The following is a 24,199-nucleotide window of genomic DNA, read 5'->3' on the forward strand; positions in this document are numbered from 1 at the left end:
CATAATAAGACTATTCTTGCCTGAAATCAAAGCATTTTCAGTAATGTTAGGTTACTTTCAAATCCTGACAGGCATGCTTGACTATAAACATTCAGGTAATAAACTAGCAGACAAAAAAAAAGAGAAGTGTTAGTTACTGCTGTTCACGAGCCACCTTAAAATGAATAGGGAGGAGAAGTCGTTACGTCACGTTGCCATGGCAGACGAATTTCTGCAGGATCTCATCAAAACGTGGTCCTGCATCTTTCTTCGCTGATGAGCCGAAATCGATTAATGTTGAGTTGTTTGAATATTCTCGACTGATGTTGTTTATTGATTTCCCGCAGAGGAATATGTACCTGGAGCTGCACGTAAGGGCATGGAATGGCAATATTTTGTTGGAGACTGCTCGGATCCTGCAGTGCAAGAACAAGCCAAGATTAATTTCCAGAACGGATTAAACGCGATTTTTGGAGGCGGCGATCCTAACTATTGCCAACGTGAGGGAGTATGCGCACTTGAAAACATTAAAATCACATGTGGAAAGACGCAAAGACGAAAGCGTCGAGCTGCACGGGTGAGTAGTGAGCTGCATAATAGAGTCCTTGCCCCATTTGTTCAAAAGCTGGATAGCACTATCCACCGGATAAATTACTATCCAGTGGATAAGTATACAGGCAATCAATTGCGCTATCTAGTGGATAGTGATTTATCCAGTGAATAGCGTTTTCCACGTTTTGAACAACTGGGGTCTTAAGGCTAAGTTGAGCGTCCCCAATAGGTTTCTCAGGATCCGGGATCTCCCTTATTTAAGGCGCGGGACTTGGGATTAAAAAGCAAAATTGGGCCGAGATTCAGGATTGAATGGATGAGGGTGGGAAAATGACCTCACAAGATTCACAGCAAAACTCATTAAATTTCAAGTTATGGCAAAACAAACAAATAATTTTGAAAGAGCGTGACGTGTAGAAACAAATGTGAAAACATCTTTGGAAAAGCTCAATTGCTTTAGGAGATAAAGCATCTTGAAATGTACGTATGTTTCTAAAAATAGTAACAAAATGGCTGGAAATTCAAAAATCAAAGCTTAATACCTCTTTAACCAATTGAGCTTTACCAAAAAAAATTCACGTCATCTTCCCGCCAAAAAACTTTAAAATCGAAATACAAAAAATGCAAACGTAGTCCCTAAGATGCACTTTTATGCGTCCTATACGCCCATCGTGGACGTACCCGTTTCTTCTGAATAAAGTGGCTGAAGTCTACATATTTTTTTCTTATCTTGAGACCATTTAAATGAAACGAGAGAAAAAAGAGTAAAAATTTTCTCGGAAAAAGTAACCAAGTGTTCTTGATAGTATCAGCAAACTTACTAGGCGGGGTTGTTATTAGTGAGCAGGCTACTGCAGTAAAATTCGCCGGCTATTCAAAGTTTCAAAATAAGTCAAATGTAACAATACGGGAGGATTTGTATTATGAATGACAGGCTACTCTCCTTGAGAGACCAGCGAAAAAGGGGCTAAAGTTTCGTAACATTGGCCCACATAATGATATTTCTTTTTTTTCATTTTATAGCCCGTCCTTATAATCGAGCTTGATGTGGAAGTTATTACTCAAAACAATGACTTTGATCAAGCGAAGACCTCTCTAGAACAGAACGTTACCAATGCGAAAACCGATCCGTCAATGCAATCAATGAATGCTGGATCAGAAACTATGACTTTGAACAATGTCACAGAAACCCCTACTTACGGTGTGTGCGTAAATGGCAGTGTGTATGGTCTCAACCAAGCTTTTGGCCACGATACGAAATGCCGTAAGTACTCCATGTGCCTTATTCTAAGTGTTGGCACTTTTTTAATTCAGGGCATTTAACATTTGCAGGAAAAGATCTAGATCGGTTGGAACGATATATATTTTTTGTTTTTTCTGCTTTGTTTTTTTTTTTTAATGAGGAAACAAAACAAACTTTACTAAACTCTTCTCAAATAGAAAATTAAATACAAATCAATGGGCATAGCACTCTGATGTTATTCAGCGCGGCCGCTCTTTTTTAATGAATTAAAGAAAAAAATAATTATTTAAGAATTTAAGAAAAATAATTATATAAGAATTTAAGAAAAAAATAATTATCCTAAAAAACGTGACGATAAGAACAAGAAACGTCGGAAAGAGCGTGGCTTGACAAATAATGTCGCAGACATATTCCAAGAATTCTGGTTACCGAAATGGAAGAAGAGGAATGCCCCTAAGGATTTCCATTTTTCCCTGAATAAGCTCATAGAAATAAAATAAGGATGATTTCTACATTTTGAAACAACAATGAGCAATATAATAGAAACTTGGAGCTTTGATAATTTTGTGCCATTATAATCATATTAATTTCTTATTTTTTGATAATGATGGCATGAAGTCATCGAACGTCAAGTTTCTCTTAAACTACATTTTCAAAATTAAAAATTTTCAAAAGATAGCACAGTAAAGAAGACTGGGACGCCAAAAATAGAACTTTTAGACTCCGCGCAAGTTCACTTTAATTTGCTACCATGCAACATTTTCTTTTATAATGGAAACGAAAAAGGCAACTCCCTCCGGGTAAATCGGGGTTAATATTTAGCAATTTTTAGTTTTTGATTGACACGACCAACGAAACCGAATTTACGACTGAATGACCTCAGGCAGCCCAATAACAAATACATAACGTTAACGAACAAAAGAGCGAATGAATGAATTAATGATTCTGTCTTTATTCCCTCTTAGAGAACTGCCCGTCAGGAACATACTTTGACTTTAACGCCGGAAGTTGCACAAATTGCCCGTTAGATACATACAATCCATCCACCGGACAACTCGGAGAGTGTATCGTTTGTCCGGAAAGCACTTATACATTGAACAACGGAAGTAAAAACATAACTCAATGTTTAGGTACGAAAAAGTAAAAAACACAATACAGTCGACTCTCTCTTAACGGACACCTCTATAAGACAGACACCTGTGTAAAACGGACACCTGGAGTTGGTCCCTGCCTTTCTTTACTCCCTCTATTTGACTCTCTATAAGACGGACATCTCTCTAAGACGGACAGCTAGTGCCGGTCCCAAAGGTGTCCGTCTTAGAGAGAGTTGACTGTATTGGATATATTTTCAGCAACTGCATATTGTTGTCAATACGCGGCAATGCTGCACATGGTAAATGGTAAAAGGAGCTTAAGGAAGAAACAATCATTCAAGACGGCCATGTTTCTTAACAAAATATTAAATATTTTGGGGCAGAATTTATGATAATATAACTTGGTTTGATGGAAGCATCAACAGAATGTTTCTTCCTCTATCACCTCCCATGTCAGGGGGTAAGCGGGGTACTCATAGAAACACCTCTAAAAAAATGGGCGAGAACCAGGCCAATAAACCACATCCACAATTGCGTCGTCCCCGCGATTCGCATCCGGGCTACATTTTTAGGAACCATTGTTCTCACCACTGCACCATCCAAGTATCTGCAATACAATTGACTATCTTTTGTCTCACTGTCTTTTGAGCTAGAAGCACTAACCGAAAATCACCCTCGCAGTTTTCTCGGATAGGATGGTTTGGTGAGAAAAGTCTCACATAGGATAATTCGTTCTATTTGTTTAAATAGCCGCCTGTCAGCCTGGAGAGTACTCGCCCACTGGTCTGGCTAACTGCTTTCCATGCCCCATCAATTATTATCAATCTCTTGTACGTCAATCAACGTGCGACAGTTGTCCTGGATCATCAGTGACCTTAGCAGCAGGCTCCAAATCGATCAGTGAATGCGGAAGTGAGTGTATTTTAATTGTCGTTCAAGACCACCTTATCGATTAAACACTTATCTAGACTCACAAGAAAATTAGTGTTGGTTTCTCCAGTAAGTAATGTAGAAATTGGGTACTGATATAGAATGATGTCGTCAGTTTTTTAGGATTTGTTTTGTGCACAAATAAACTATGCGAGGCCAACAAAATATTAACGTGTGTTATTTTAATCTATATAATCTTAAGCAAATAACATTTATACAAGATCGAAATTTTTTTTGTCTTATTTCTTATTAATAAGTTTCGGGTTTTCATACCTTTGTACATTCTTTCTGGCCTTAAGTTTACATATATTTCAATAGAAACGTGTGAAATACCAAGAAATTTAGTACCTGGAACCCGGAATACACAGCGTAAAATTAGGAATCCAAAAGACTGTCTTGGATTAACTTACATGGGGAGACACAAACCTTAATAGCCGCACATAGAACTACAGCCGGTGAAGTGAACGAGGTGTCGCAATCCTGTTAGTAACTAAAAATGACTCCCTCTCTCAAACTGTTTACATTGTCACATATTGTTTGTTTATATGTTCTAGTGCCTTGCGCTGCTGGTACATACTCCCAGACTGGTGTTGAACCGTGTCTGCCTTGCGCCAAAGGATACTACCAACCCGGGGTCAAACAAACTTCATGTCTTCTCTGTGGAGCACCCAAATCAACCTACGGAACTGGTGCTTCCTCGACGAGCCAGTGTATCGGTAAGTGGAAGTATCACAGCCTTGTCTCGCACCACCCAGCAATATATCGATGTGATCGCCGGCTCGTAATGTAGTAGTTGTGGGTACGTGATCCATAGAAACAGATAAATACACCGACGAGTTAGTGTGATATGAATAACGAACGTACGAAGGAGACGCCCAATTTTAAGTTATACTATGATCTACATCTCAGCACCTAATCATTAAAAAATGGCAAAAGACCAAAGCCTCTTTAATTTAAAAGGTGAATTGTTGTTTGAAAGCCTGCGTACATCCCTGACCGATTTTTTAATTCATCAGGGCAATTGACCAATGTGAAATTTCCCAGTTACTTATGCGGCACTTTTCTTTGTTTGATCTATAGACATTCAAGACTGCGCCTCGAATCCATGCAACAATGACGCTACGTGTGTTGAAGTCGCTGAAGGCTACAAATGCGTGTGTCAGCCAGGTTTTACAGGAACTAACTGTGAAGTGGAAGAGGATGAATGTGTAGCGAGCCCGTGCGCCAAGGGAGCAACATGCGTTGACAAGGTATAATGGGACAAACGGGTATATCTGTGTTCATTAAATAATCTTATTATTCATTCAAAATATTTCCCGGATTCTGATTTGCTAAAAGCACACGTTTGATTTACCATAACCAGTTACTGATGACCAAATTTGCAAGGACTTGTGTTTAGCGAGAAAATGACGTCAAAAATGCAGCGTTCTTGCAGGTTAATGCACCGTTAACCGAGAAGACCTGGGAACGAGGTTGAGTTGTTTTGGTTGTGAACTTGAAAAATGGCGGACATTTCACTCGTTTCAAGAGTAAGAACTAGGCGAAAAATAGCTAAAAACATGGCAAGAACAGCAAGAAGACAACTCGAAGGGCGACATCTGCTATTTCGGGAATATTTGCGGAGCTGAACAACCCTAAACGCCACTATCGAAGATGAACTTAACATCGATGGATCGATGGAGGTAAGCATGTTTGAGCCATGTTTTTAAACTAGGAAATATTTTGAATGAATAATAAAACAATTATTGAATTCGGCTTTCGTATCATATGAAGAATTATGGAGATCTCGGAGGGTGTTATCCGCCTCGGCCTATGGTCTCGACGGATAACACCTTCCTCGATCTCGATAATTCTTCATAAGATACTCAGCCTAATTCATTAATTGTTAATTAATACTAAATCAAACATTATCAAAGGATACCTCTTCGTCTCCTCTTCTTTAGTAGGAAAATCCTAATAGGAAGAGCAATTTTTTAAAACTAAACGATGGAAATGACGAGTCGGTATTGAAAGACTTATCTAACTCTGACCATACCTTACGCTAGATGTAAGAGTTTCGCTACGTAACGGTGATATCATAAATATTATGAAAGCAGAAGCCAGAAGCTTCTTTATTGCAGGCCTCCCGTGTTACAGCAGTAAAACGTTACAGCTTTCCTTCACAGGAAAGAAGGGGAAAAGTGTTTGCATGTCAATATTTTACAGATACGTGCGCATGTTTAATAAGAAAAAAATTAAGTGTCATGTAACCTGCACGCAGTAGCCTTTGTTTCTTGCAGTGTGTTACGGTAAACGTGCGAAAATGACACGAGTGCGATATAGCACGCGTCTGGCAAGCCAAACAAACAAAAATACTAAATTCAAACCGCTTAAAAACAATAGTTAACAAAGAGGCCCGGAATACTTAAAATAGCTCTCAAAGGAACATAGCGTTTAAGCAAGTCAGTAAGTTGGCAAGTGTCAGTCGTTCTAGTGTTACACACTAATTGGAGACACTGTATGATAAAAAATATATATATACTCAATTGCATATCACATCTACAATTTCAAAATCAAAAGAAGCTATTGTCCGGTGACATCAAAAACTATTTTAAAATATTTTAAAAAATATGTATCAACCAATAGGCATGCTGGTTTCTTTTTCGAACGGAAGATTTGATGTGCTTTGTAAAACATATGCAGAGACAACGTTTCATTTTAGAGACCGTGATTTTATTTGGAGACAAGATCACTAAGCCCAAACGAACCACCGAGACTCGCTAAAGCTAGTATATTTCAAGAAAAGAAAACGTCGCTAAAAGGATAATGCCAGTTTGGACGAAAAGCGAGCATTCCCTTATCAAGAGCATGAAAGATATTTGAAGTTGATTTTTGCCCATTAATATTGCTTTTATGACTTTGTCGTTGCCTTTCCCTTTGTCGTCACTAACGTAGTTTTATAAGTTCCTTTCTTTAGGATGGATTGTGCGATCATTCATCCACAATTTTGTCGATGAGTCGCCGATCTTTGTTTGCTTCCTTCCAGGTGAATGGGTATGTTTGCCTGTGTCCAGCAGACTACACTGGTCAGCACTGTGATGTGAAATCGAGCACATGTTCCAGCGGCAAGTGTGCCAGTGGTTCTACCTGTGTAAATACACCGGAAGGGAACGACTGTGAATGCCCTGATGGATACGAAGGGACGTTCTGTGAGCAACAATCAAATGTGAGGACGAGAAACAAACTTTAATTAGCACAATGTCTTTTACTAGAATTGGTGTATCTATTTGAAATTCTATTCCACATTCTGTTAAAACTCTCAACTTATCTAATTTTCGTAAAAAAAATTAAATCACTACTCCTTAATTCCCCAGATAAGGAAGATATCTATTTGAATGTTACTTATTTAATAGAATATTTTAAGAAGTTAACCTGATATGTTGTATATACTTCCAGTTATAATTTTAGTCCTTTTTTTTTTCTCTAATAACAAAACCCTCGCGATTGAGTTTGTGTTGGGGGTTTTTCTTTCTGAGTGTTGTTGTATTTCTTTTTTTTTTTCCTTTCTTCTTAATATGCAATTTAATAACGATTTTAGATTGGCGCTATAGCTATTTGCAGGGCATAAAGTATTGTAAACTTTATGGATCTTGAATAAAATACATTGTTGTTGTTGTTGTTGTTTTCGTGCCTCTCCATGTATTTGATAATTTCTTTACTTTCTTATTTCAGGAGTGCAAATCGTCTCCCTGCAAAAATGGTGGCACATGTTCGGTCGAAAACCTTTCCTTCAAATGTACTTGCCCTACAGGGTACAGTGGTAATCAATGCGAAAAAAACGACAATGGCTGTCTTCCAGACTCCTGCTTGAATGGAGCCACTTGCACCGACACAAGCTATGGTCATGTTTGCAGCTGCGGGCCAGGGTATGCCGGGGCAACGTGTGACGTCAACATTAACGAGTGCAACAGCTCACCATGCCAGAACAACGGGAATTGCGTTGACCAAGTAAATGGATATAAATGCTATTGTAAGCCTTCATTCAAGGGAACAAATTGCGAGACAGGTATCTGACTGAAAATTTCTGGTAATTTATTTAAAGAAATTAAGGAGCGATAAAAGGGACCCAGAAATTTGATTGGTCGTTCAAAAAAAAAAATCTTTGAAACTGTGTTTCTGGGTAAAACGCCATAAAAACTTATAACCGTCATTTTTTGCGTCTGTTCATTTTTCTAAGTCTTAACATAAAAAAATAAATTATTTTCATTTTGTTTCAGAGGTGTCCACTGATTTTGACTTTGAGTTCAGTAGGTCACTTGGCCGTGGGGCATCAATCGTCGAGATGCGTCAGAATTTGACAGCTTTTACCGTTGCCTTCTGGCTAAAGGTTGCCAACACCGAAATTGATCCGGGAACGCCTCTTTCTTACGCTGCGGAAGTCGGAGGTAATATCATTTCACTTGAATCTAGGTCCATAGTGTGCAAAGTTCCCAATGCGGGATATATGCACACTGGCAATGCTATCAGCAATTAATTTAAGTAAAATAGTAGCTTTTGCTATATGAAGAAATAAGAATCTAGGTCTACGTGTTAACAAGATGTTCTTTGTCGCTTTCTATGTGCTTAGACGTTTCTGTAGTGGTACAGTTCTGTGGAGTGAGCTGTGGCGCGTCCACTCCAGACCAGAATCTGTATTCCATGCTGTTATCATTTAATGTATTACAAGCGGTATTTTAAGACTGTGAACAGATCCTACACTTGTGAGTTGATACTGTTACGGTCAAATGGGTTCAACTTCGATGTTGCCAACACCTGTCCTTTTTAGCCCTATACTCCCCGCTAGACGATCTGTTCATTAAACTATCGTATCAACGGCCTTTGCTAGCTATTATCGAAATCAAAGATTTATTACACGAACTGGGCTTGTATTTATAAGTAAAACCTTCATTTCTTCAAAATTTATCTAAATGAGTTATGGGACAGACCTAAAGATACCTTACTGTATATCTTACATCTGGACCATTAGGGAAAATTGTGGATAACGCTCTGGTTATTCACGACTACAATGGCTTTAACATTTGGATTATGGGAGAAAAAGAAGCAACTAATGTACCAGCAAATGACGGCAAATGGCATCACATGGCTTTCACTTGGCAGAGTTCATCAGGTGCATGGAAAGTGTACAAAGATGGAAGTAACGTCAAGCAGAGCACTACCGCGTTTCAAGCAGGACAAGTAAGTACTATTGGTTACTTTTGCATCAGCTGTTATTAGTTTTCAAGAGTCTCTTGTAACTTAGTGGACTGATAACGAGAATGTCATAGGTTAAACTGCTGTTGGGGAAACTTTGGGTAAGTTTTTGTTTTACAGGCAGGGGCGGATCCAGGGGGTGGGGGGTAGACAGCCCACCCCCACAGTAAAAAACAAACGGAAATACGGTGGGTCCCCAAAAATATAGGAACACGTGCAATCGCCATACATGTTAATGCAGAACCATCGAAAGAAGTGTAGATTGTGAGAAATTTGTGGCACTTCACCCTAGACGAATGACGCCGTCCTCGCTTTTGGCCAACTAGGTTAGTAAGGTATTTCTGTTAGCTTCTATTTTTCTATTTTGTGGCTTTCAAGAGTTTGCAGTTATACAGTCTCCAATAGTCCAGTTTCAAATTAAAAATTACCGCTGAATATAAACATTAACGACGCATTCATACAGGGTTAGCCTCGGCGTAAACTAAAATATTCAGAAATTCTGGCAAGTAAGGGTTTGAGATTTGAATATACACAATAGACAGAGTAATAGACAGGTCTTTTTCTCGTTGGAATTTGTGGACATATTACATCAGATTGAGGCTAAGGGTGTAAAAAATGCGTCTTCACTTCTGTAATTTAGCGGTCATAGCGAACTCGAAAAGGGACTATTCGTCCTTTCTAAATTGCCATGTTTTGGGACAAACGTAGGACAACTTAAAATAAAGTAAACGTGTAGTTTTTTGGCCAATTGGTATCAGCCAACCGTCCCTCCCCCCCCCCCCCCCCTCCCACTCCATTGAAAATTCCTGGATCCAGAAAAAGAAGAAACCAAAGCAACATCATGCTCGCTCATCCTCACCCTATTCATGTACGAAGCATGTAATTGGTTTGTTACACTAGAGCAGGGTGAAGTGTAGGCGGCTTTGAATTCAGATTAGTTTCAGGAAACCGTTAAAGGTTCCAGTTGCCAGAAACAAAAACACGGGATTTTAAGTCTTAAAACTAAATTCTTTCTATCTTACATTCAAATTCTCTTTAGGTAATTTCAGCAAATGGTTTCTTTGTGCTTGGACAAGAACAGGACGAAGTAGCTGCAAACTTCAGTGCAAATGAAGCTTTCATAGGCCATATGACTCAGATGAATGTGTGGGATTACGAGCTCCCTGCGAGCGACCTTGCAGATATGGCCAGGCATGCTAATAACTTTATTGGAAATGTCGTTGCTTGGTCTGATTTCTACGATCCTGCAGATCAGGGTATCAAGAAAGTTTCCCCTTCTGTAGCTCGAACAGGTGAGATAACAAAACTTAAAGGAGTTGTTTTATAAAAACAATAGACCACACTTTCTATAGGTTTACCGGCGAGATAACACACGCGGGATGTTAGGAGAACACAAGAAAAGCTTGTAAATCACGAGCCGAAGGCGAGTGATTTACCAGCTTTTCTCGTGTTCTCCCATCATCCAGCGTGTGTTGTCATGCCGGTAAACCCATAGAAAGTGTGGTCTATTGCTTAAATAACTCGACGCCCCCGGTATGACCGCTGCCAAATTTCACGAGACAAATTTACACAGAGGTAGTGACCTCAAATATAAGTCAGGCCTTAATCTGGGGGCTCAATTCTGGAACAGATAAGTTATGTATAAGATCGTTTCTACCTTTATTCCTTTATCTGGTTTCTTTTCAGAAAACAAGTGCTGGACCAACTGGATCAACAACGATTCACCGTTAACTGGTGACGGGGATACTGAAACCAGCTCTAGCGCATGCGCTAGTCCAACTTCCTTCGCCTGTCAGACAGTTGATGGGCTATCAATGCCTGACGTTGAGCTTAATAAGACCACGTGCTCAAGTAGCGGAATCACGTGCTTGAATAGTGACCAGAGAGCGGATCGAAGTTGCCCAGATTTCAAAGTTCGTTACGTCTGCACCTGCCCATGTAAGCTAGAAATCCCTTTACTGGTATTGTTTATACGCGCATCTATGGTCTGTATCATTATGTAAATCATTCTATTTTCTCTTTTTTTTTTCTTTTTTCACGTGCAAAGGTGGAAACTAGCTTCTTGCAATTCCGTCATTTGTTTAGGCCTAAGCCAGACGACAAACTTTTCAGGAGACGAAAGAAACTCTTTGGATCCACCTAAATTATGTTAAGAGCATCTGTTGGGCCAGACATCGAACTCAGGACGCGTCGAACCATTCAACCTAATCAGACCAAAAAGCAATTTTTGTAATTTTCTTTCCCGAACGAGGCTAAATATAGTTTTCATACAAATTGATAATTACTAGCTGAGTTTGTCGCATTTGAAGATCGACGTTCTGTCCAGAAGACGATCTTCAGACGTTCTGTCCGTCTGAAGCAGATGGATAGAATGGGTTGGACTATCCAAAATCATTCAGACTAACTCAACTGAGCCACACGTCGAACTAACTAAGTTTGGTTCCTCTGATGAAAAGATCGACGCTTGGCCTAGGCCTTAGACTGATCACCTCTTTAAATGATTTCTGTGCAAAATGTTAAAATTTTGCTTGAGACGGAGTTTGACTAAGACTAGGATTCCCCTAATCTGAGCCCCTTTTTTGAATCCTCCTCCTCCTCTCGACCCTTTTTGAACTGAATAATACGAGGCATTCGCAAAACTTGCATATAAATTTAATGTATGACTTACGTTCACAGCGAACACTGCTTGTGCTTCAAACCCATGTGGAGCCCATGGAACATGTGAAGCTCTACCAGTTGGATACCAGTGTAAATGTAATGCCGGATACGAAGGAAGACACTGTGAAACAGGTGCATTAGATAGTTAAGAAGTTTGTTGAATGTTAAAACTCTATCGAAACCAAAGAAGTAACGTTTGAGTTAAAAAAATATATATATGACAGGCAGGTTTTTAAGCCTCCACAAAAAAAAGCCATACACTTGCGTTGATTCTCGATGTATAAGGAAGCCTTACAAAAACATTGATCCCAAGCTTTAGGCAACAAAGCATTCTTTTTTTATTTCTAGTTAAGTTAACAAAGACTCAAGCGAGGGAGAGCTGGGAGGATAATTTTGTAACTTCATCTATCCGCATTATTAAAGCAAGCACTTTGAACTAACCGCCATAGCTTAGATACCTAATCAGTATTTTTGGAATGGCTAACAACTGTATCCACATTTATCAGTGCGACGCCAAGGGCTATGATCAGTAATAAAAGTTATTGCACTTATCGCAGAGCACCATGAGTAAGAAAATTTGGTTATCTATGCATCCGAGACATTTTGGCAGCCACGTGGCAAAACGCCCGTCATTCCGCACCACAGGGTACCCAAAGTGAAATGACCTTTTTTACTCTGTGTGTAGTCTGCAACCTGTGTTTAACTTGATGACAGACGTCCATGTTATGGTCATCTTCGCCACCTGCACTTTTAGAGAGAAAAAACAACAACAAAGCCGGGTCATTTTTTCGACTAAATTTACTGTTTACGCTGACGTGGATAACAGAGAAAGAGCTAGAACGAGAGATTAAAAAACAAGGAGACGAATTTTGTTAGAAACACAACACTAAAAATTTAAAGCGGTGGTAAGAAAATGAGAAATGTTAGTGGCCAGTAAGGTGAAAATTAGCCGCAGTGGAAAGGAAATCAAACAGCCAAAACCAAAAAAACAATTTTTCTTTGTGAAAACATACATTTCCTCCATAAAACGTGAAACTAGAAAGTTTTAGGTTCCAGTCGTGCAACAACAACGGCAAAGAAATGTACAAAAAAGTGTGCTGCACGTGTAAAGTTGCTTTTTATGCTAATTAGACCTCTTTTTATTATTATTTTTCCCCTTCTCGTTACCCTCGCGTTTGGCAATACACGATTTTATTTTTATGTAAGTAAATTATTCGTAAAGTATGGCTAAATCTTTAGATTTCATATATTTTGCTTCCATACGATTCTTACTTTTTAGCCTAAGAAAACAGCCGACACTTGGCGACCCTACCACTTGTTTTCCCGCCAAATGATGTCTGAGAAACGAGCGCAGAAATCCCATACTGATGACGCGTCACTACCCAGATCTGGGTAGTGCTTCTGATTGGTCGTGCCGCCTGGTAAATTTGCTTCAACTAATCAGAGGCACGACCCAGATCTGGGTAGTGCTTCTGATTGATCGTGCCGCCTGGTAAATTTGCTTCAACTAATCAGAGGCACGACCCAGATCTGGGTAGTGCTTCTGATTGGCCGTGCCGCCTGGTAAATTTGCTTCAACTAATCAGAGGCACGACCCAGATCTGGGTGGTTTCGGGTCATCAGTAAGGAATTTCTGCGCTCGTTTCTCAGACTTCATTTGGCGGGGAAACCAGCAGTAGCGTCGCCAAATGTCTGCTGTTTTTTCAGGCTATACGATTCTGCACTACATTCCACATTTTTTTCTTCTTTAACTTAGAATCGACAAGAAAGGTAAATTAACTTCCCAAATAGATTAAAAGTTTTCGTTTCCGTCTAACTTATAGACCTATTCGGCTAACTAAATGTTGTATCCAATTCAAACCCTTTGGGGATAAAACGTTTTGTTTCAGGAATTTCCATATCATTTAAATGTGAATGCAACATTATAATGCAAATACAGTACACAAAGAATCTTGACCCCGGGAGATTTGAATTGGGTACAACATTGAGTTAGCCGAATAGGTCTATTAAAGAGAAGGAATTCTGGAAGTTTTTGTGCAAACATTTTCACTTAATTTTACACCACAGCTGTGAAGTGCCCATGTACTGGTAAGATAGCTAATGGTCATCATAGTGGAAGCCGTTCGCATGGAGGAACAATGACAATTACATGCAATGCTGGATTTAGGGCAAGCGGAACGGCAACACTGAATTGTGTTAATGGAAAATATGACGCAGCAGTCCCGCAATGCATCGGTAAGCACCGTTCTATCAGTCTTTATAAACCCTCCCCCACTTCAAATAGTAATGTCACTCTTCAGCCTAGTATACGTCTCGTTCTTCATTTTATTTATATTTTTTCCATGCTAGTACTGGAAATAGATTAGAATATTAAGAAATGATCGGTTGTGAAATGTGGGCTTCATTACGTTTGGTTATTTTTAAAAAGCCGAAATTTTCCGGCATGCTAAACAGTATCAGCTCTATCACTATGGGCCATGTTCACGATGACTTCATTTGACTACAACTGAAAATACACATTATTTTCTATTTGCTCATTTAAATTTGTTAACCTCGCTAAGTTTTGTTTTAAAGCTTCAATTTTCACTTAAAAGCAAAGGATTCTTGTAGTTTTAGTGAATTGACGTCATCGTACAATTATTCTTGGCACCTGTTGCATCATCATTCTTTTTTAGTACCATCCAGGGTAGGCAAAGTTTGGTTTCTTTTTTGTTAGTTTGTCTTCCCGGCATCCTTTCACGGTTAATAACATTAACTTCTAAGTTTTGAACGAAGTTATTCTTCACCGACCTTCACCCCCAGACGTAGCAAAATTAAGTTTATTGGCAATTCAAGGGTTTTTTGTTTGACTTCTAGATGTTGACGAGTGTACTGAAGGGACCTCAGGATGTGCACAAGGCTGCGTAAACACATACGGTAGTTTTAAATGCACGTGCAATTCAGGGTATTCACTGAATGCAGACGGAAAAACATGCGCAGGTAGGTGTCCAAGTTCCAAAGGCCTTCATTTCCAAATTAAGGGCGATAGTATAAAAATGCGGTTTATAGGCTTGAACTGTCCTTAAAATGAGGTGTTTTTTTTTTCAGATATCAACGAATGTTCCCTCAACAACGGAAACTGTCAGCAAAGTTGTCACAACAGTGATGGCAGCTACCGTTGTACCTGCTCATCGGGATACGCGCTTTCGTCCGACGGTGTCTCGTGTGAAGGTAAGGTGTTTCATTAAAGTAAAACATAGGAAATGATATGACATAATTACATTATTTGAAGCAAAGGGAGTTTTGTAGAGAAAAAGGAAAAGAATAAGAACACATTTAGAAACGAGTCTGCTGTGGTGTAGTGCTACTGGAGAGCCTGAAAGAGACCTTAAATACAGGCTATCAAAAAGTCGCAAACTACTGCTTAACATTTTAAGAGAAGTTTTGTAAGCATTTGTAAAAACACGGAACGATTATATCAAAAAAGTAGACTTAGACCTTAAACAGTTCTTTTTATTTATTTATTTATTTATTTATTAATCTATTTACTTTAACAGACGATAATGAGTGCTCTACTAACGGAGGATTAGGACCCTGTGAACATATTTGCGTCAACTCCTATCTAAGTTATCAGTGTCTCTGTAACGCTGGATACACGCTGAATGGTGACGGAAAAACTTGCGCAGGTGAGTTATTCAATATGAACAAGGAGTCCAGAAGCGCTTACTTGCTGTCGAGAGTTAGCGAAAGAGCGCAGTCACTTTTCTTTTAAAAGGAAAAAATCCAAATTTTGTAAAATGCCAGATCCGAGACATGTGCATAACTAAAGGTTATATTTTAGATAAAATGCTTATGGGAAGGTCTACACGAATTAATACCCAGCGCACAGCGGCTATTCATTGTTTAGGTTTATTTTCTTGTTACGAAAGAACAGTTTTATCCCCTGAATTAGAGCTTTTATTCAAATGATATTTCTTTGTTTCATCAAAATGCAAATCAATTGCAACAAATTGCCATATGCATAAGACCTTTCAAGAATCCAATATTTTATCAGCTAATCTTGAGATCGGGTCTGTAAATCACAGACCGAGCCTCCTGCCCCTATCTAGGACCTGAACGCTAGCCAGGGGCAGGGTATTAAAATATGTGTATGATAGGCGTTGGACAAAGGATATACTATTTTAAGAATTTATGATTTCGATTATGATTATGATTATTACTATGATTAGAGTGATTTTACTTAACCCGCGAAATATGTAGTAGAATATTACGCACTATTATGCACTAATTATATTGTCTTTTTACGTTTATTTGTAGCTATCTTGCGCTAGTTTTTATTATCTGTTTCATGGTTCAAGTAATTTCACTCTGTAACTGATTATGATTATGATTATTAGTACTGCTATTGTTAGTAGTAATATTATTGGAGCAAGCAAATAAAAGCGTAAATGAAGAAGTTTACAGTTTAAAATCAACAGCTTAACTAAATTTTGATAGACTTTTGTCAAGAAAAACGTGTTTGTAGCCACCAAATTGAAGACAAGGGATAAAATTCTTCAGCAAGTCATGATCCGAAATTTGGCCAATTATATACCAGACTAGCTCAGCGACATGATAAAACAGAAGTTAACTGCATTAACTCTCTCTGAATCATGCATCCTTTTCCTTTTTTCTTTTTTTTTTTTTCAAAAACAGCGAATTCGTGTCCAGCGATATCAAGTTTTGCAAATGGAGCTCTTGATCCTGCCAGCCCAGCAACGACTACTGGTAGTACGGTACGATTCTCGTGTAACCAAGGTTACATCCTCAGGGGAGCTTCCACAAGAACCTGCTTGGCTGATAACACGTGGTCTGGCAGCGCACCTCGTTGTGATGGTGAGGTTTACGAAATTATTGCAGACAACTAACGATGCTGTTGTATTGTTTTTTCGAAGGTGTGCAGAGATTGAGGCAGTTTCCTAAAAAAAATAAACATTTATAGAAAAACTTGTAAATAAAGAATGGTATTCGGGGTGGTTTCGTTGAATTTATGTTGCAAGAGAGAACGAAAGAATAAGTGTGAGTGAGTGAGAGGGTGAGTGAGTGAGTGAGTGAGTGAGTGAGTGAGTGAGTGAGTGAGTGAGTGAGTGAGTGAGTGAGTGAGTGAGTGAGCGAATGAGCGAATGAATTATTGAGCGAGCGAGCTGACTTTTTATTGTTATTATTTTTTTCTTTGGTTAGTGGTAAAATGCATCATATCTGGTGAACTGCAGGACGGCACAAAAACCACAACTGCTAGCAACAATTACAATTCAGTCGTCTCCTATGCGTGCAACTCAGGATTCAGATTAGTTGGATCGGCAACACGAACATGCCAGGCCGACGGAACATGGAGCGGAGAACATCCTCGCTGTATAGGTATGAAACATCGGGTGAAAGAATGCTCGTCGGAAGAATTAAAATGCAGATTTTTCAAAGACAATACAACGTCAAGTGAGAACTCAAAGGACACGGAAGGAAACTAATGCGACTTATGGTGCTCAATTCGCCTCTCTGACATTGGTCAATCCGATTTTAAGGGCTGCCCGAGCCGTCGTCGTTGTCGTCAGCTGTTTCTGCTGAATCTGGTTAATATTAGAATCGTTACGTCCGGGAAGTTGGGATAAATCTAGCCAAAGTCAACCTCTCTGAATGTAAACCTGGAAATTTGGCAAAAAAATATAGGCCTCCTACAATTAGCCTTACTGAATAATGAGGAGCCCTTTAAAACCATAGGCCCTGGGGCTTATTTTCGACGTTTTGAAAAACGGGAGTAAGTTAGTAGATAAAAACGTCCTTGTGACAAGATATAGAATCGTTAGCAAAGCCAGCTAGTGAGAAATTGCCACTTAAGGTGAACGGACTTCCAGCCTTATCCACGACTGCTACTAAGGCAAAGCCAAGTTCACCAAACGACAAAATAACCCCGGTTGTTAATTACCGACAGCTGGGAAGTAAATAGAATTTCCAAATATAATTTCGGTACTCCGTGTAACGCTCATTTGTGCAGCAACTTCACAAGTAATAATGAAATAAAAAGAACATAACTCTTCACGATCGACTGACGTTACCAGCCTGTCGTGCAGCTGGACATGTTGAAAATTACTATCATGTTTGAGAAGTATTGGGACAAATTTGCATATTGCGGCACTTTTTAACAACCCTGAAAAGAACAATTCCACGCAAATGAACTTAATTTGCCTTCAACATCGTATGTTTCTGAGCTATATACAATGTTGAATCAATATTTTACAGAAACCTGGGATCGAATCTACTGCAATTTTGAAAAATATAGCACTGCTTTCTAAAGGCTTCCTAAGGTAACATGGTCACTGCCCCAAGATGTTAGTGCACTATATACAGCTATTTCGAGAAAGGTTGTCAGAAAAAGTGCACGCGACAATCCCGAAAGGCATTGTGGGTGGTTTGAGTTCACTGTTCTTCAGAGAAATTTGAAAGAAGTGGCACGAAAGGCCATGGAAATGTGTTTGTGAGTGCTAAAGGAAAGCAACAAAAGTAGCTTCGACAGCTACAGTGGCCAGGAATAGTGTATCGATCATATCCAATATTACCTTTCGGGATTGTCGCGTGCACATTTTTTCCAACAACCTTTCTCAAAATAGCTGTAACCGGCTTTGTACACTGCCTAAGTCACAGACCTGTAAGATTTGATTTTCTTTTTGTCCCAGTTAGCTAAACCTAGAGAATTATTTATTTTATTTTATTTTATTTTTTTTTTTTTTTTGCTTATTCTTGTCTCTTTGCTTTTTTTATAGCTGCTGACTGCCCTGAGCCCTCAGTCCCATCCAATGGTCAACTGATTGGACTCCAGCGGAAAAATGGTGACACCATTCGATATGAATGTGATGTTGGTTACAAGTTGGTTGGGCAGTCTTATGCAATTTGTGAGAGTGGGGCCTGGAACTCGCCAACCCCTTCTTGTACCCGTAAGTAAAAGCTCTCATTAGAGAGCTTAAACAAAGGCGTTTTTGAGCGACACACGTCAGTCAGAAGGCACTTTTCTTTTTTATATGCCTTGAAGCCTACAAATGTAAATTGCTAAGTAGCTTGAAGAGACGACTGCCACCCCCGCACCCCCCCCCCCCTAAAAAAAACGTCTGCCCAAGAATGCAAAAAGTTCACCTGCGTCACTCACGTCACATCAGTTTTTTATTTTCGTTGTTTTCGGATTTGAATTCATTTGATAACACGGCACCTGTGTTGCTGTACATTGTCAAAAATGTACCAAGGTTCTGAGAATGAGTTCGTTTATTTCAAAGCCTGCTTGAAGCCACTAAGCAACTAGGGGTAGGATACCGTAAAATTCCCAAAATAAGCCCCTCTTTGTTATAGGCCCCTCCAAATATACCCCCCCCCCCCAAAAAAAAAAACCTCCGTTAAATCGCCCGTCCAAACATAGGCCTCCCGGGGGCTTGTACTTGGAAAATTGCCCTCAGATACAAAGTAAAACAAAGCAAAAACGGTAAATTTACTTCCAACTATAAGGCTAGCCCAATCGCTTTCGAAACGCAAATTTCCCTCCGTATATAAGCCCCTCCAAAAATAAACCCCTCAAAAAAGGCCTTTGAAAAAAAATATAAGCCACGGGGCTTATTTCGGAATTTTACGGTATATAAAACGACAGGCAACTTAGAGACGGTTTTTTCCTTGTTTTAAAATGTTGTAAAGAAAAAAGTGGCGACCGTGGAAAACGTAATGAAATTAATAATCCATCTCAACTACTCTCAGGCCTTTGATAATTGCCTAGTCAAAAAAGTGGATGTCTTAATGGCTTACTGAAATGTGTTTTATTTTTTTTTATTTTTTTCTAGTGGTAAATTGCGGTGCCCCTCCAGCAGTACCTAACGGCATAATCCACGGTACAGACTACTCTTACAACGCCAAGGTAACCTATTCTTGTGTTGCCTCAAACTTTAAGTTGTCAGGTTCACAGGAGAGAACTTGTCAGGCAGATGAGTTATGGAGTGGAACACAACCTGCTTGTCTGGGTAAGTTCTAAGTGCTTGTAAAAAGTTGATCTATTCACCAATATACATTTTGCCGAAAAGCATCGTTTAAAAAAGCTGTTCGAACCACTTTCTGAGAAATTGTAAAAACAACAGCTAACACTGCCCAACAAATTGTTCACAGTCTATTACTAATCTATCTTTGCAGGGGCACCCAACGGGAAATTTTGAGAAAAAGACCTAAAAACAACAACAAAGCGTGAATAAAGTCAGTCTGAGACTATTTTAAGCATTTTGGGAGATTGCTGGAAAAAAATTATCTGTTCCTCACTCCCAGCAAGACTGATGGAAGAGTTCCCAGCCAGCAACCTTACAACCTGCAACCTGACTTACTGGGAAGTGTCACAGCGCACAATTCAGATCTTGAGTGGTAAATAACCCATACAAGTAACCCGTAGCAGCTATTCTAGACTTCAAATCCCCTCTAACACGCTGAATTATCTTTTTCCCAGCGATACTTTCCTTCCAAGGACTATTATTTCTTCCACATCTCCCAGCCAGCAAAAATGTGCCTGAAGAACAGATATTTTGAGGAACAGATCCATTGGGTGCCCCTGTCTTTGCTTTTCAAAGCATGCATGAATTCCACACTTTAAGAGTTTGGGCGTGGGCAGCAAACGAAATTTTCGTTCTTCGCCTTTAACCTTGCGTTTTCTTTCCTACCCGCTTCTTTCGCTTTTCTTGAACCCTTTATTATTATTATTATTATTATTATTATTATTATTATTATTATTATTGCTGGGCATTTGCCAGGCGTCCTGACTTCGGTGAGAAACGTTTTCACACAGCTAGAGGCTCGTAAAATTACTGACTTTTAGCAATTAAAGTGGATCAAGATTTTCATTGGATTATATTCCATCAAAGAGGCATGATTTTTATGCCTTTTACTCTCGATGTAATTGAACCGAAATCATTTTGGTATGGTTTGAATGTCCTCTTTCTCCTTCAAAAGTCAGGTGTTTAAGTTACTGGGATTCACCTTTGAGAGTTTGCATGCTCCATTCTTTAGTTTTATTGTTGCATTTTTGTCCTACCGTTTTTTTTTTGTACCATAATATATGCAACCTGCCTAACGGTTGTTTTGAATTTTTCGTATAGATTAGTGACAAACAAGGCAGCTGTAAAATCTGCATGAGTTCTCAAAAAGTAATATTTTGAATCTTGTTTGTCGTTTTATTGGCAGAGAACTCCTGCGGTAACCCTGGTACACCTACCGACGGACAGAAGATTGGCGAGAACTATCAATATGGTGACGTAGTTACCTTTACCTGTAATGAAGGTTACAATCTTGTTGGATCCAGCTCCAGAACATGCAAAACAGACAATAACTGGGATGGAACACAACCAACCTGCCAAAGTACGTATATTTCATTGACTGAAGTAGTTTTTGCATAATTGTTTACGCATATCCTGCACAGTTTAGACAGATACGAATCTGCGTGTGCTGTAAACCTTAGTACGTGTAAGTGGCCCAGGAACCTCAAGAAAACTGAGAGGGACTGAGACGAGTGTGAAGTGGAAAGCTTTATTTAGGTTACGTTTGTTAAGAATGTAACATACATGAGTGCTTTTACAAACGACAGCCACCAGTAGCACTCAAATTTCCTGCATCGCGTGCTGATTCTTTGGTAGGCTTAGGAAGTGAGCGTAATTGTAAAAACTGTTGAATTTTTGAAAAAGGTATGACTGATCTTCTGTAAGCCGTCGAAATTCGCTCGTCTTTCTCGAGCTCACAGAATTACTTCTGGATTTATTAGCAAAATTCGTTAACCTGTCAATAAGCCAAATTGGCTTACCTTGCGGCAAGAGCTATTCATTTGTCGATAACTCTCAAACACATTGATAATTTCATTTCTTTTTTCAGCTTGTGGCGAGATGCCTTAAAAACAACAAGTGTTAATGAAATACAAATCACCGATCAGTGCCCGTCAACCGGCCAAAGTGATATTATTAACTGTTTCCTTTGTTATCATTTTGTAGTTATCAATTGTGGTGACCCTGGTACTCCTGCCAATGGAGAGAGAGTAGGATCTGAATTTACCTACGGCAAGACTATAATTTACGACTGCGACCCAGGCTACCAGCTGTCGGGTTCCAGAACTCGAACATGTCAGCTGGATGGATCATGGTCTGGTTCAGTTGCCTCTTGTACTGGTAAGTTAATTGCGTAGGAACTGAAGCATTACCTTTTACAGAGATACTCAATTCTTTCAACGTCAGTGACATACGTTTTAGGAATGTTGATCCACGAGTATTGGAGCTCTAATTGTCCAAACAGCCAGAACTTGTTGAACGGAATATAGCCTATTTCAACATTCAAAGCGGCATGAACTTTTCAGTTTTGTTAAACAGAGCTGCCAAATTTGTATATCTTTTTTTTTTTTATATTTTCTTTTTTGTTTTTTATGTATCAGTTGCCATAATCATCGCGTCCTCTTTATATCAGTAATGTCAGTCTTTGATTGTTGGGATCACTAAATGCAAAATGTAGGGCCATCCCAGCAACAAAATACGTTTTCTATCTTCTGAAGACCGATTAATTTTTTTCCCTTGGACACCGCTGATAGAACTAATTTCAATGGCTTCCGTTTTGCTGTCCCTTGAGCAACATACCATACCACAGTTCCGTCGCTGCTTACTCTTTAATCCTTGTGATCTCACTTTTTCAAAAATAAAATTACTACGCAGTTGCGTCCTGCGGTGCCAGCCTTGTTGGTCCTTCAGGAAGCTTTGGCTCACCAAACAACCCCAACAGTTATCCAGACAATGCTTACTGTCGTTGGAAGATAAGCGTACCCGCTGACAAGAAAGTCTTGGTAACGTTCAATTCATTCAAGACGCAGAAGGGTAACGATGTGGTCGAGATTTACGACGGTTCATCGAAACAACTTATAACAACTCTCTCTGGAGTTTACAGCAGTGCTGTGGCATTTGCATCTGAGAGCAATTCTATCGACATACGGTTTATCTCCGACTCTAGTGAAAACTCTGAGGGATTTTCCGCTTCTTACCAGCAAGTCAGTAAGTAAAAATCAAATTCCGATTGACAGTTCTCACAAAAGTACTTAGAGTTTACATCCCGTGCGCAGATTTTGGTGAATCCCGTTTCTCGGGTTGCAGTCAAATCCCGTATACCGTGCGTTAACGTTTTCCGAATCCCGCATTGTATTTTGGTCACATCCCGTATCCCGCTAATACCTTTCCAGACCCGGAGTACTTTAAGTGACTTTCAGATGTCATGATAATCCAAGTAGAACCAACTGTATGTTAACCCATGATCTTGATGGTAAACTTTAAACGTGTAAAATCATATAGCCATGCGTACGTTTATTTTCTTTTTGCCAAAAATTCAACGCTAGGATATCCAGGGGCCCGTTTCTCGAAAGTTCCGATAATTAACGGGCCCGGTAAGCTGTCTCCGTTTACATTAAAGATCGAGGTTTCAATGGTTTTGCATCTAACACGATAAAACTGTCAGTCAATGAAACAAAATGAAGTAGTTTTGCTAGCCAGGACCCGCGCTCTTTTTCTTTACATTTCGATTTGAATATTTGTTTTCGGGCCCATAAAGTTACCGGGACTTTCGAGAAACGGGCCCCAGGTGAGTAACATTTTAAATAGTGTATTTCATTTCTTACAACGTTGAATCATAGTTAGTAGAGGAGACTGGTTATGAAAGCCGACAAACATCACAGTTGAAAACAACGGTGCTGTAGTTTATGTTGGAAGCTCCCTGACCGTGCACAATCCTTTGTTTTTTGTTCACAAGTTGCGATGTCTATTGGTCAGTAAGTTCAAAAGATAGGAATGCTGTTGAACGTTGTGTACGGTCAGGTCCAAAAAAGCTAAAACAAAACATAAAACAAAGGAGTCTAACGGGTTTCATTGCCATTCCCCTTTAATAAACATGGTTGAATATGAATATGAATTTTTGAATCGACAAGAACCTAGTATATTTTTGACCACAACTGTGTTGAAAACAACTGTTCCTCTGTTGTCTTATTTTCTTGCATGAGCCAAGTCATTTTAAAAATGTGAAACTGTATGATCCAAGTTGATTTGGCTCAGCTGATTCGATTATAGTTGGGCCTTTCTAGTACTGCTGGCATTCTAGGTCTGTTCTGTCCTAAAAACTTGCAATTCAAGGTACAGGAATGTGGATCTCACGGGCGGTGCTCTAGAACGTTTTAAAAGACCATACCTTACTTCATAATCTGTGCCATTCTAACTTATGACAGCCCTTCTTTGATAGGCATACTTATATTTTGCAAATCATGAATCACGCTGGGAAAAAAGAGTGCTAAAAATCGGCCAAATTTTTTCCAAAATATTCTTTTAAAATATGCGTGGAATGTTACCAATATCTCTTACATTGTAGAAGACAATGAGTTGAGACTTTTACAATTGTATTTTGCTCAAGTTATTGTGTCAAATTCTTCATTTTTTGGATTAGTACTGCGCATCACCAAAAGGCTCATTTTGTGACGTCA

The 24,199-nt window shown here is 39.2% G+C and overlaps 1 protein-coding gene across 1 annotated transcript in view; it reads left to right on the top strand.

Moving 5' to 3' along the window:
• LOC140948092 (sushi, von Willebrand factor type A, EGF and pentraxin domain-containing protein 1-like) overlaps positions 1 to 24,199 on the top strand; it is a 41,849-nt gene that overhangs the window by 14,180 nt on the left and 3,470 nt on the right. Inside the window, exons 10-33 of the mRNA XM_073397318.1 lie at positions 327 to 556; positions 1,555 to 1,795; positions 2,740 to 2,904; positions 3,619 to 3,780; positions 4,353 to 4,514; positions 4,879 to 5,048; positions 6,824 to 7,003; positions 7,510 to 7,843; positions 8,055 to 8,222; positions 8,804 to 9,012; positions 10,067 to 10,319; positions 10,714 to 10,965; positions 11,704 to 11,817; positions 13,753 to 13,920; positions 14,542 to 14,664; positions 14,773 to 14,895; positions 15,222 to 15,350; positions 16,360 to 16,539; positions 16,885 to 17,061; positions 18,459 to 18,629; positions 19,515 to 19,691; positions 20,893 to 21,066; positions 21,690 to 21,863; positions 22,398 to 22,730. Of these exons, the coding sequence (XP_073253419.1) occupies positions 327 to 556; positions 1,555 to 1,795; positions 2,740 to 2,904; positions 3,619 to 3,780; positions 4,353 to 4,514; positions 4,879 to 5,048; positions 6,824 to 7,003; positions 7,510 to 7,843; positions 8,055 to 8,222; positions 8,804 to 9,012; positions 10,067 to 10,319; positions 10,714 to 10,965; positions 11,704 to 11,817; positions 13,753 to 13,920; positions 14,542 to 14,664; positions 14,773 to 14,895; positions 15,222 to 15,350; positions 16,360 to 16,539; positions 16,885 to 17,061; positions 18,459 to 18,629; positions 19,515 to 19,691; positions 20,893 to 21,066; positions 21,690 to 21,863; positions 22,398 to 22,730 (4,569 nt within the window). The remainder of the gene's footprint in view (positions 1 to 326; positions 557 to 1,554; positions 1,796 to 2,739; positions 2,905 to 3,618; positions 3,781 to 4,352; positions 4,515 to 4,878; positions 5,049 to 6,823; positions 7,004 to 7,509; positions 7,844 to 8,054; positions 8,223 to 8,803; positions 9,013 to 10,066; positions 10,320 to 10,713; positions 10,966 to 11,703; positions 11,818 to 13,752; positions 13,921 to 14,541; positions 14,665 to 14,772; positions 14,896 to 15,221; positions 15,351 to 16,359; positions 16,540 to 16,884; positions 17,062 to 18,458; positions 18,630 to 19,514; positions 19,692 to 20,892; positions 21,067 to 21,689; positions 21,864 to 22,397; positions 22,731 to 24,199) is intronic.

The sequence above is a fragment of the Porites lutea genome, chromosome 9 (genome assembly GCF_958299795.1).
Source record: "Porites lutea chromosome 9, jaPorLute2.1, whole genome shotgun sequence".
NCBI lineage: Eukaryota > Metazoa > Cnidaria > Anthozoa > Scleractinia > Poritidae > Porites > Porites lutea.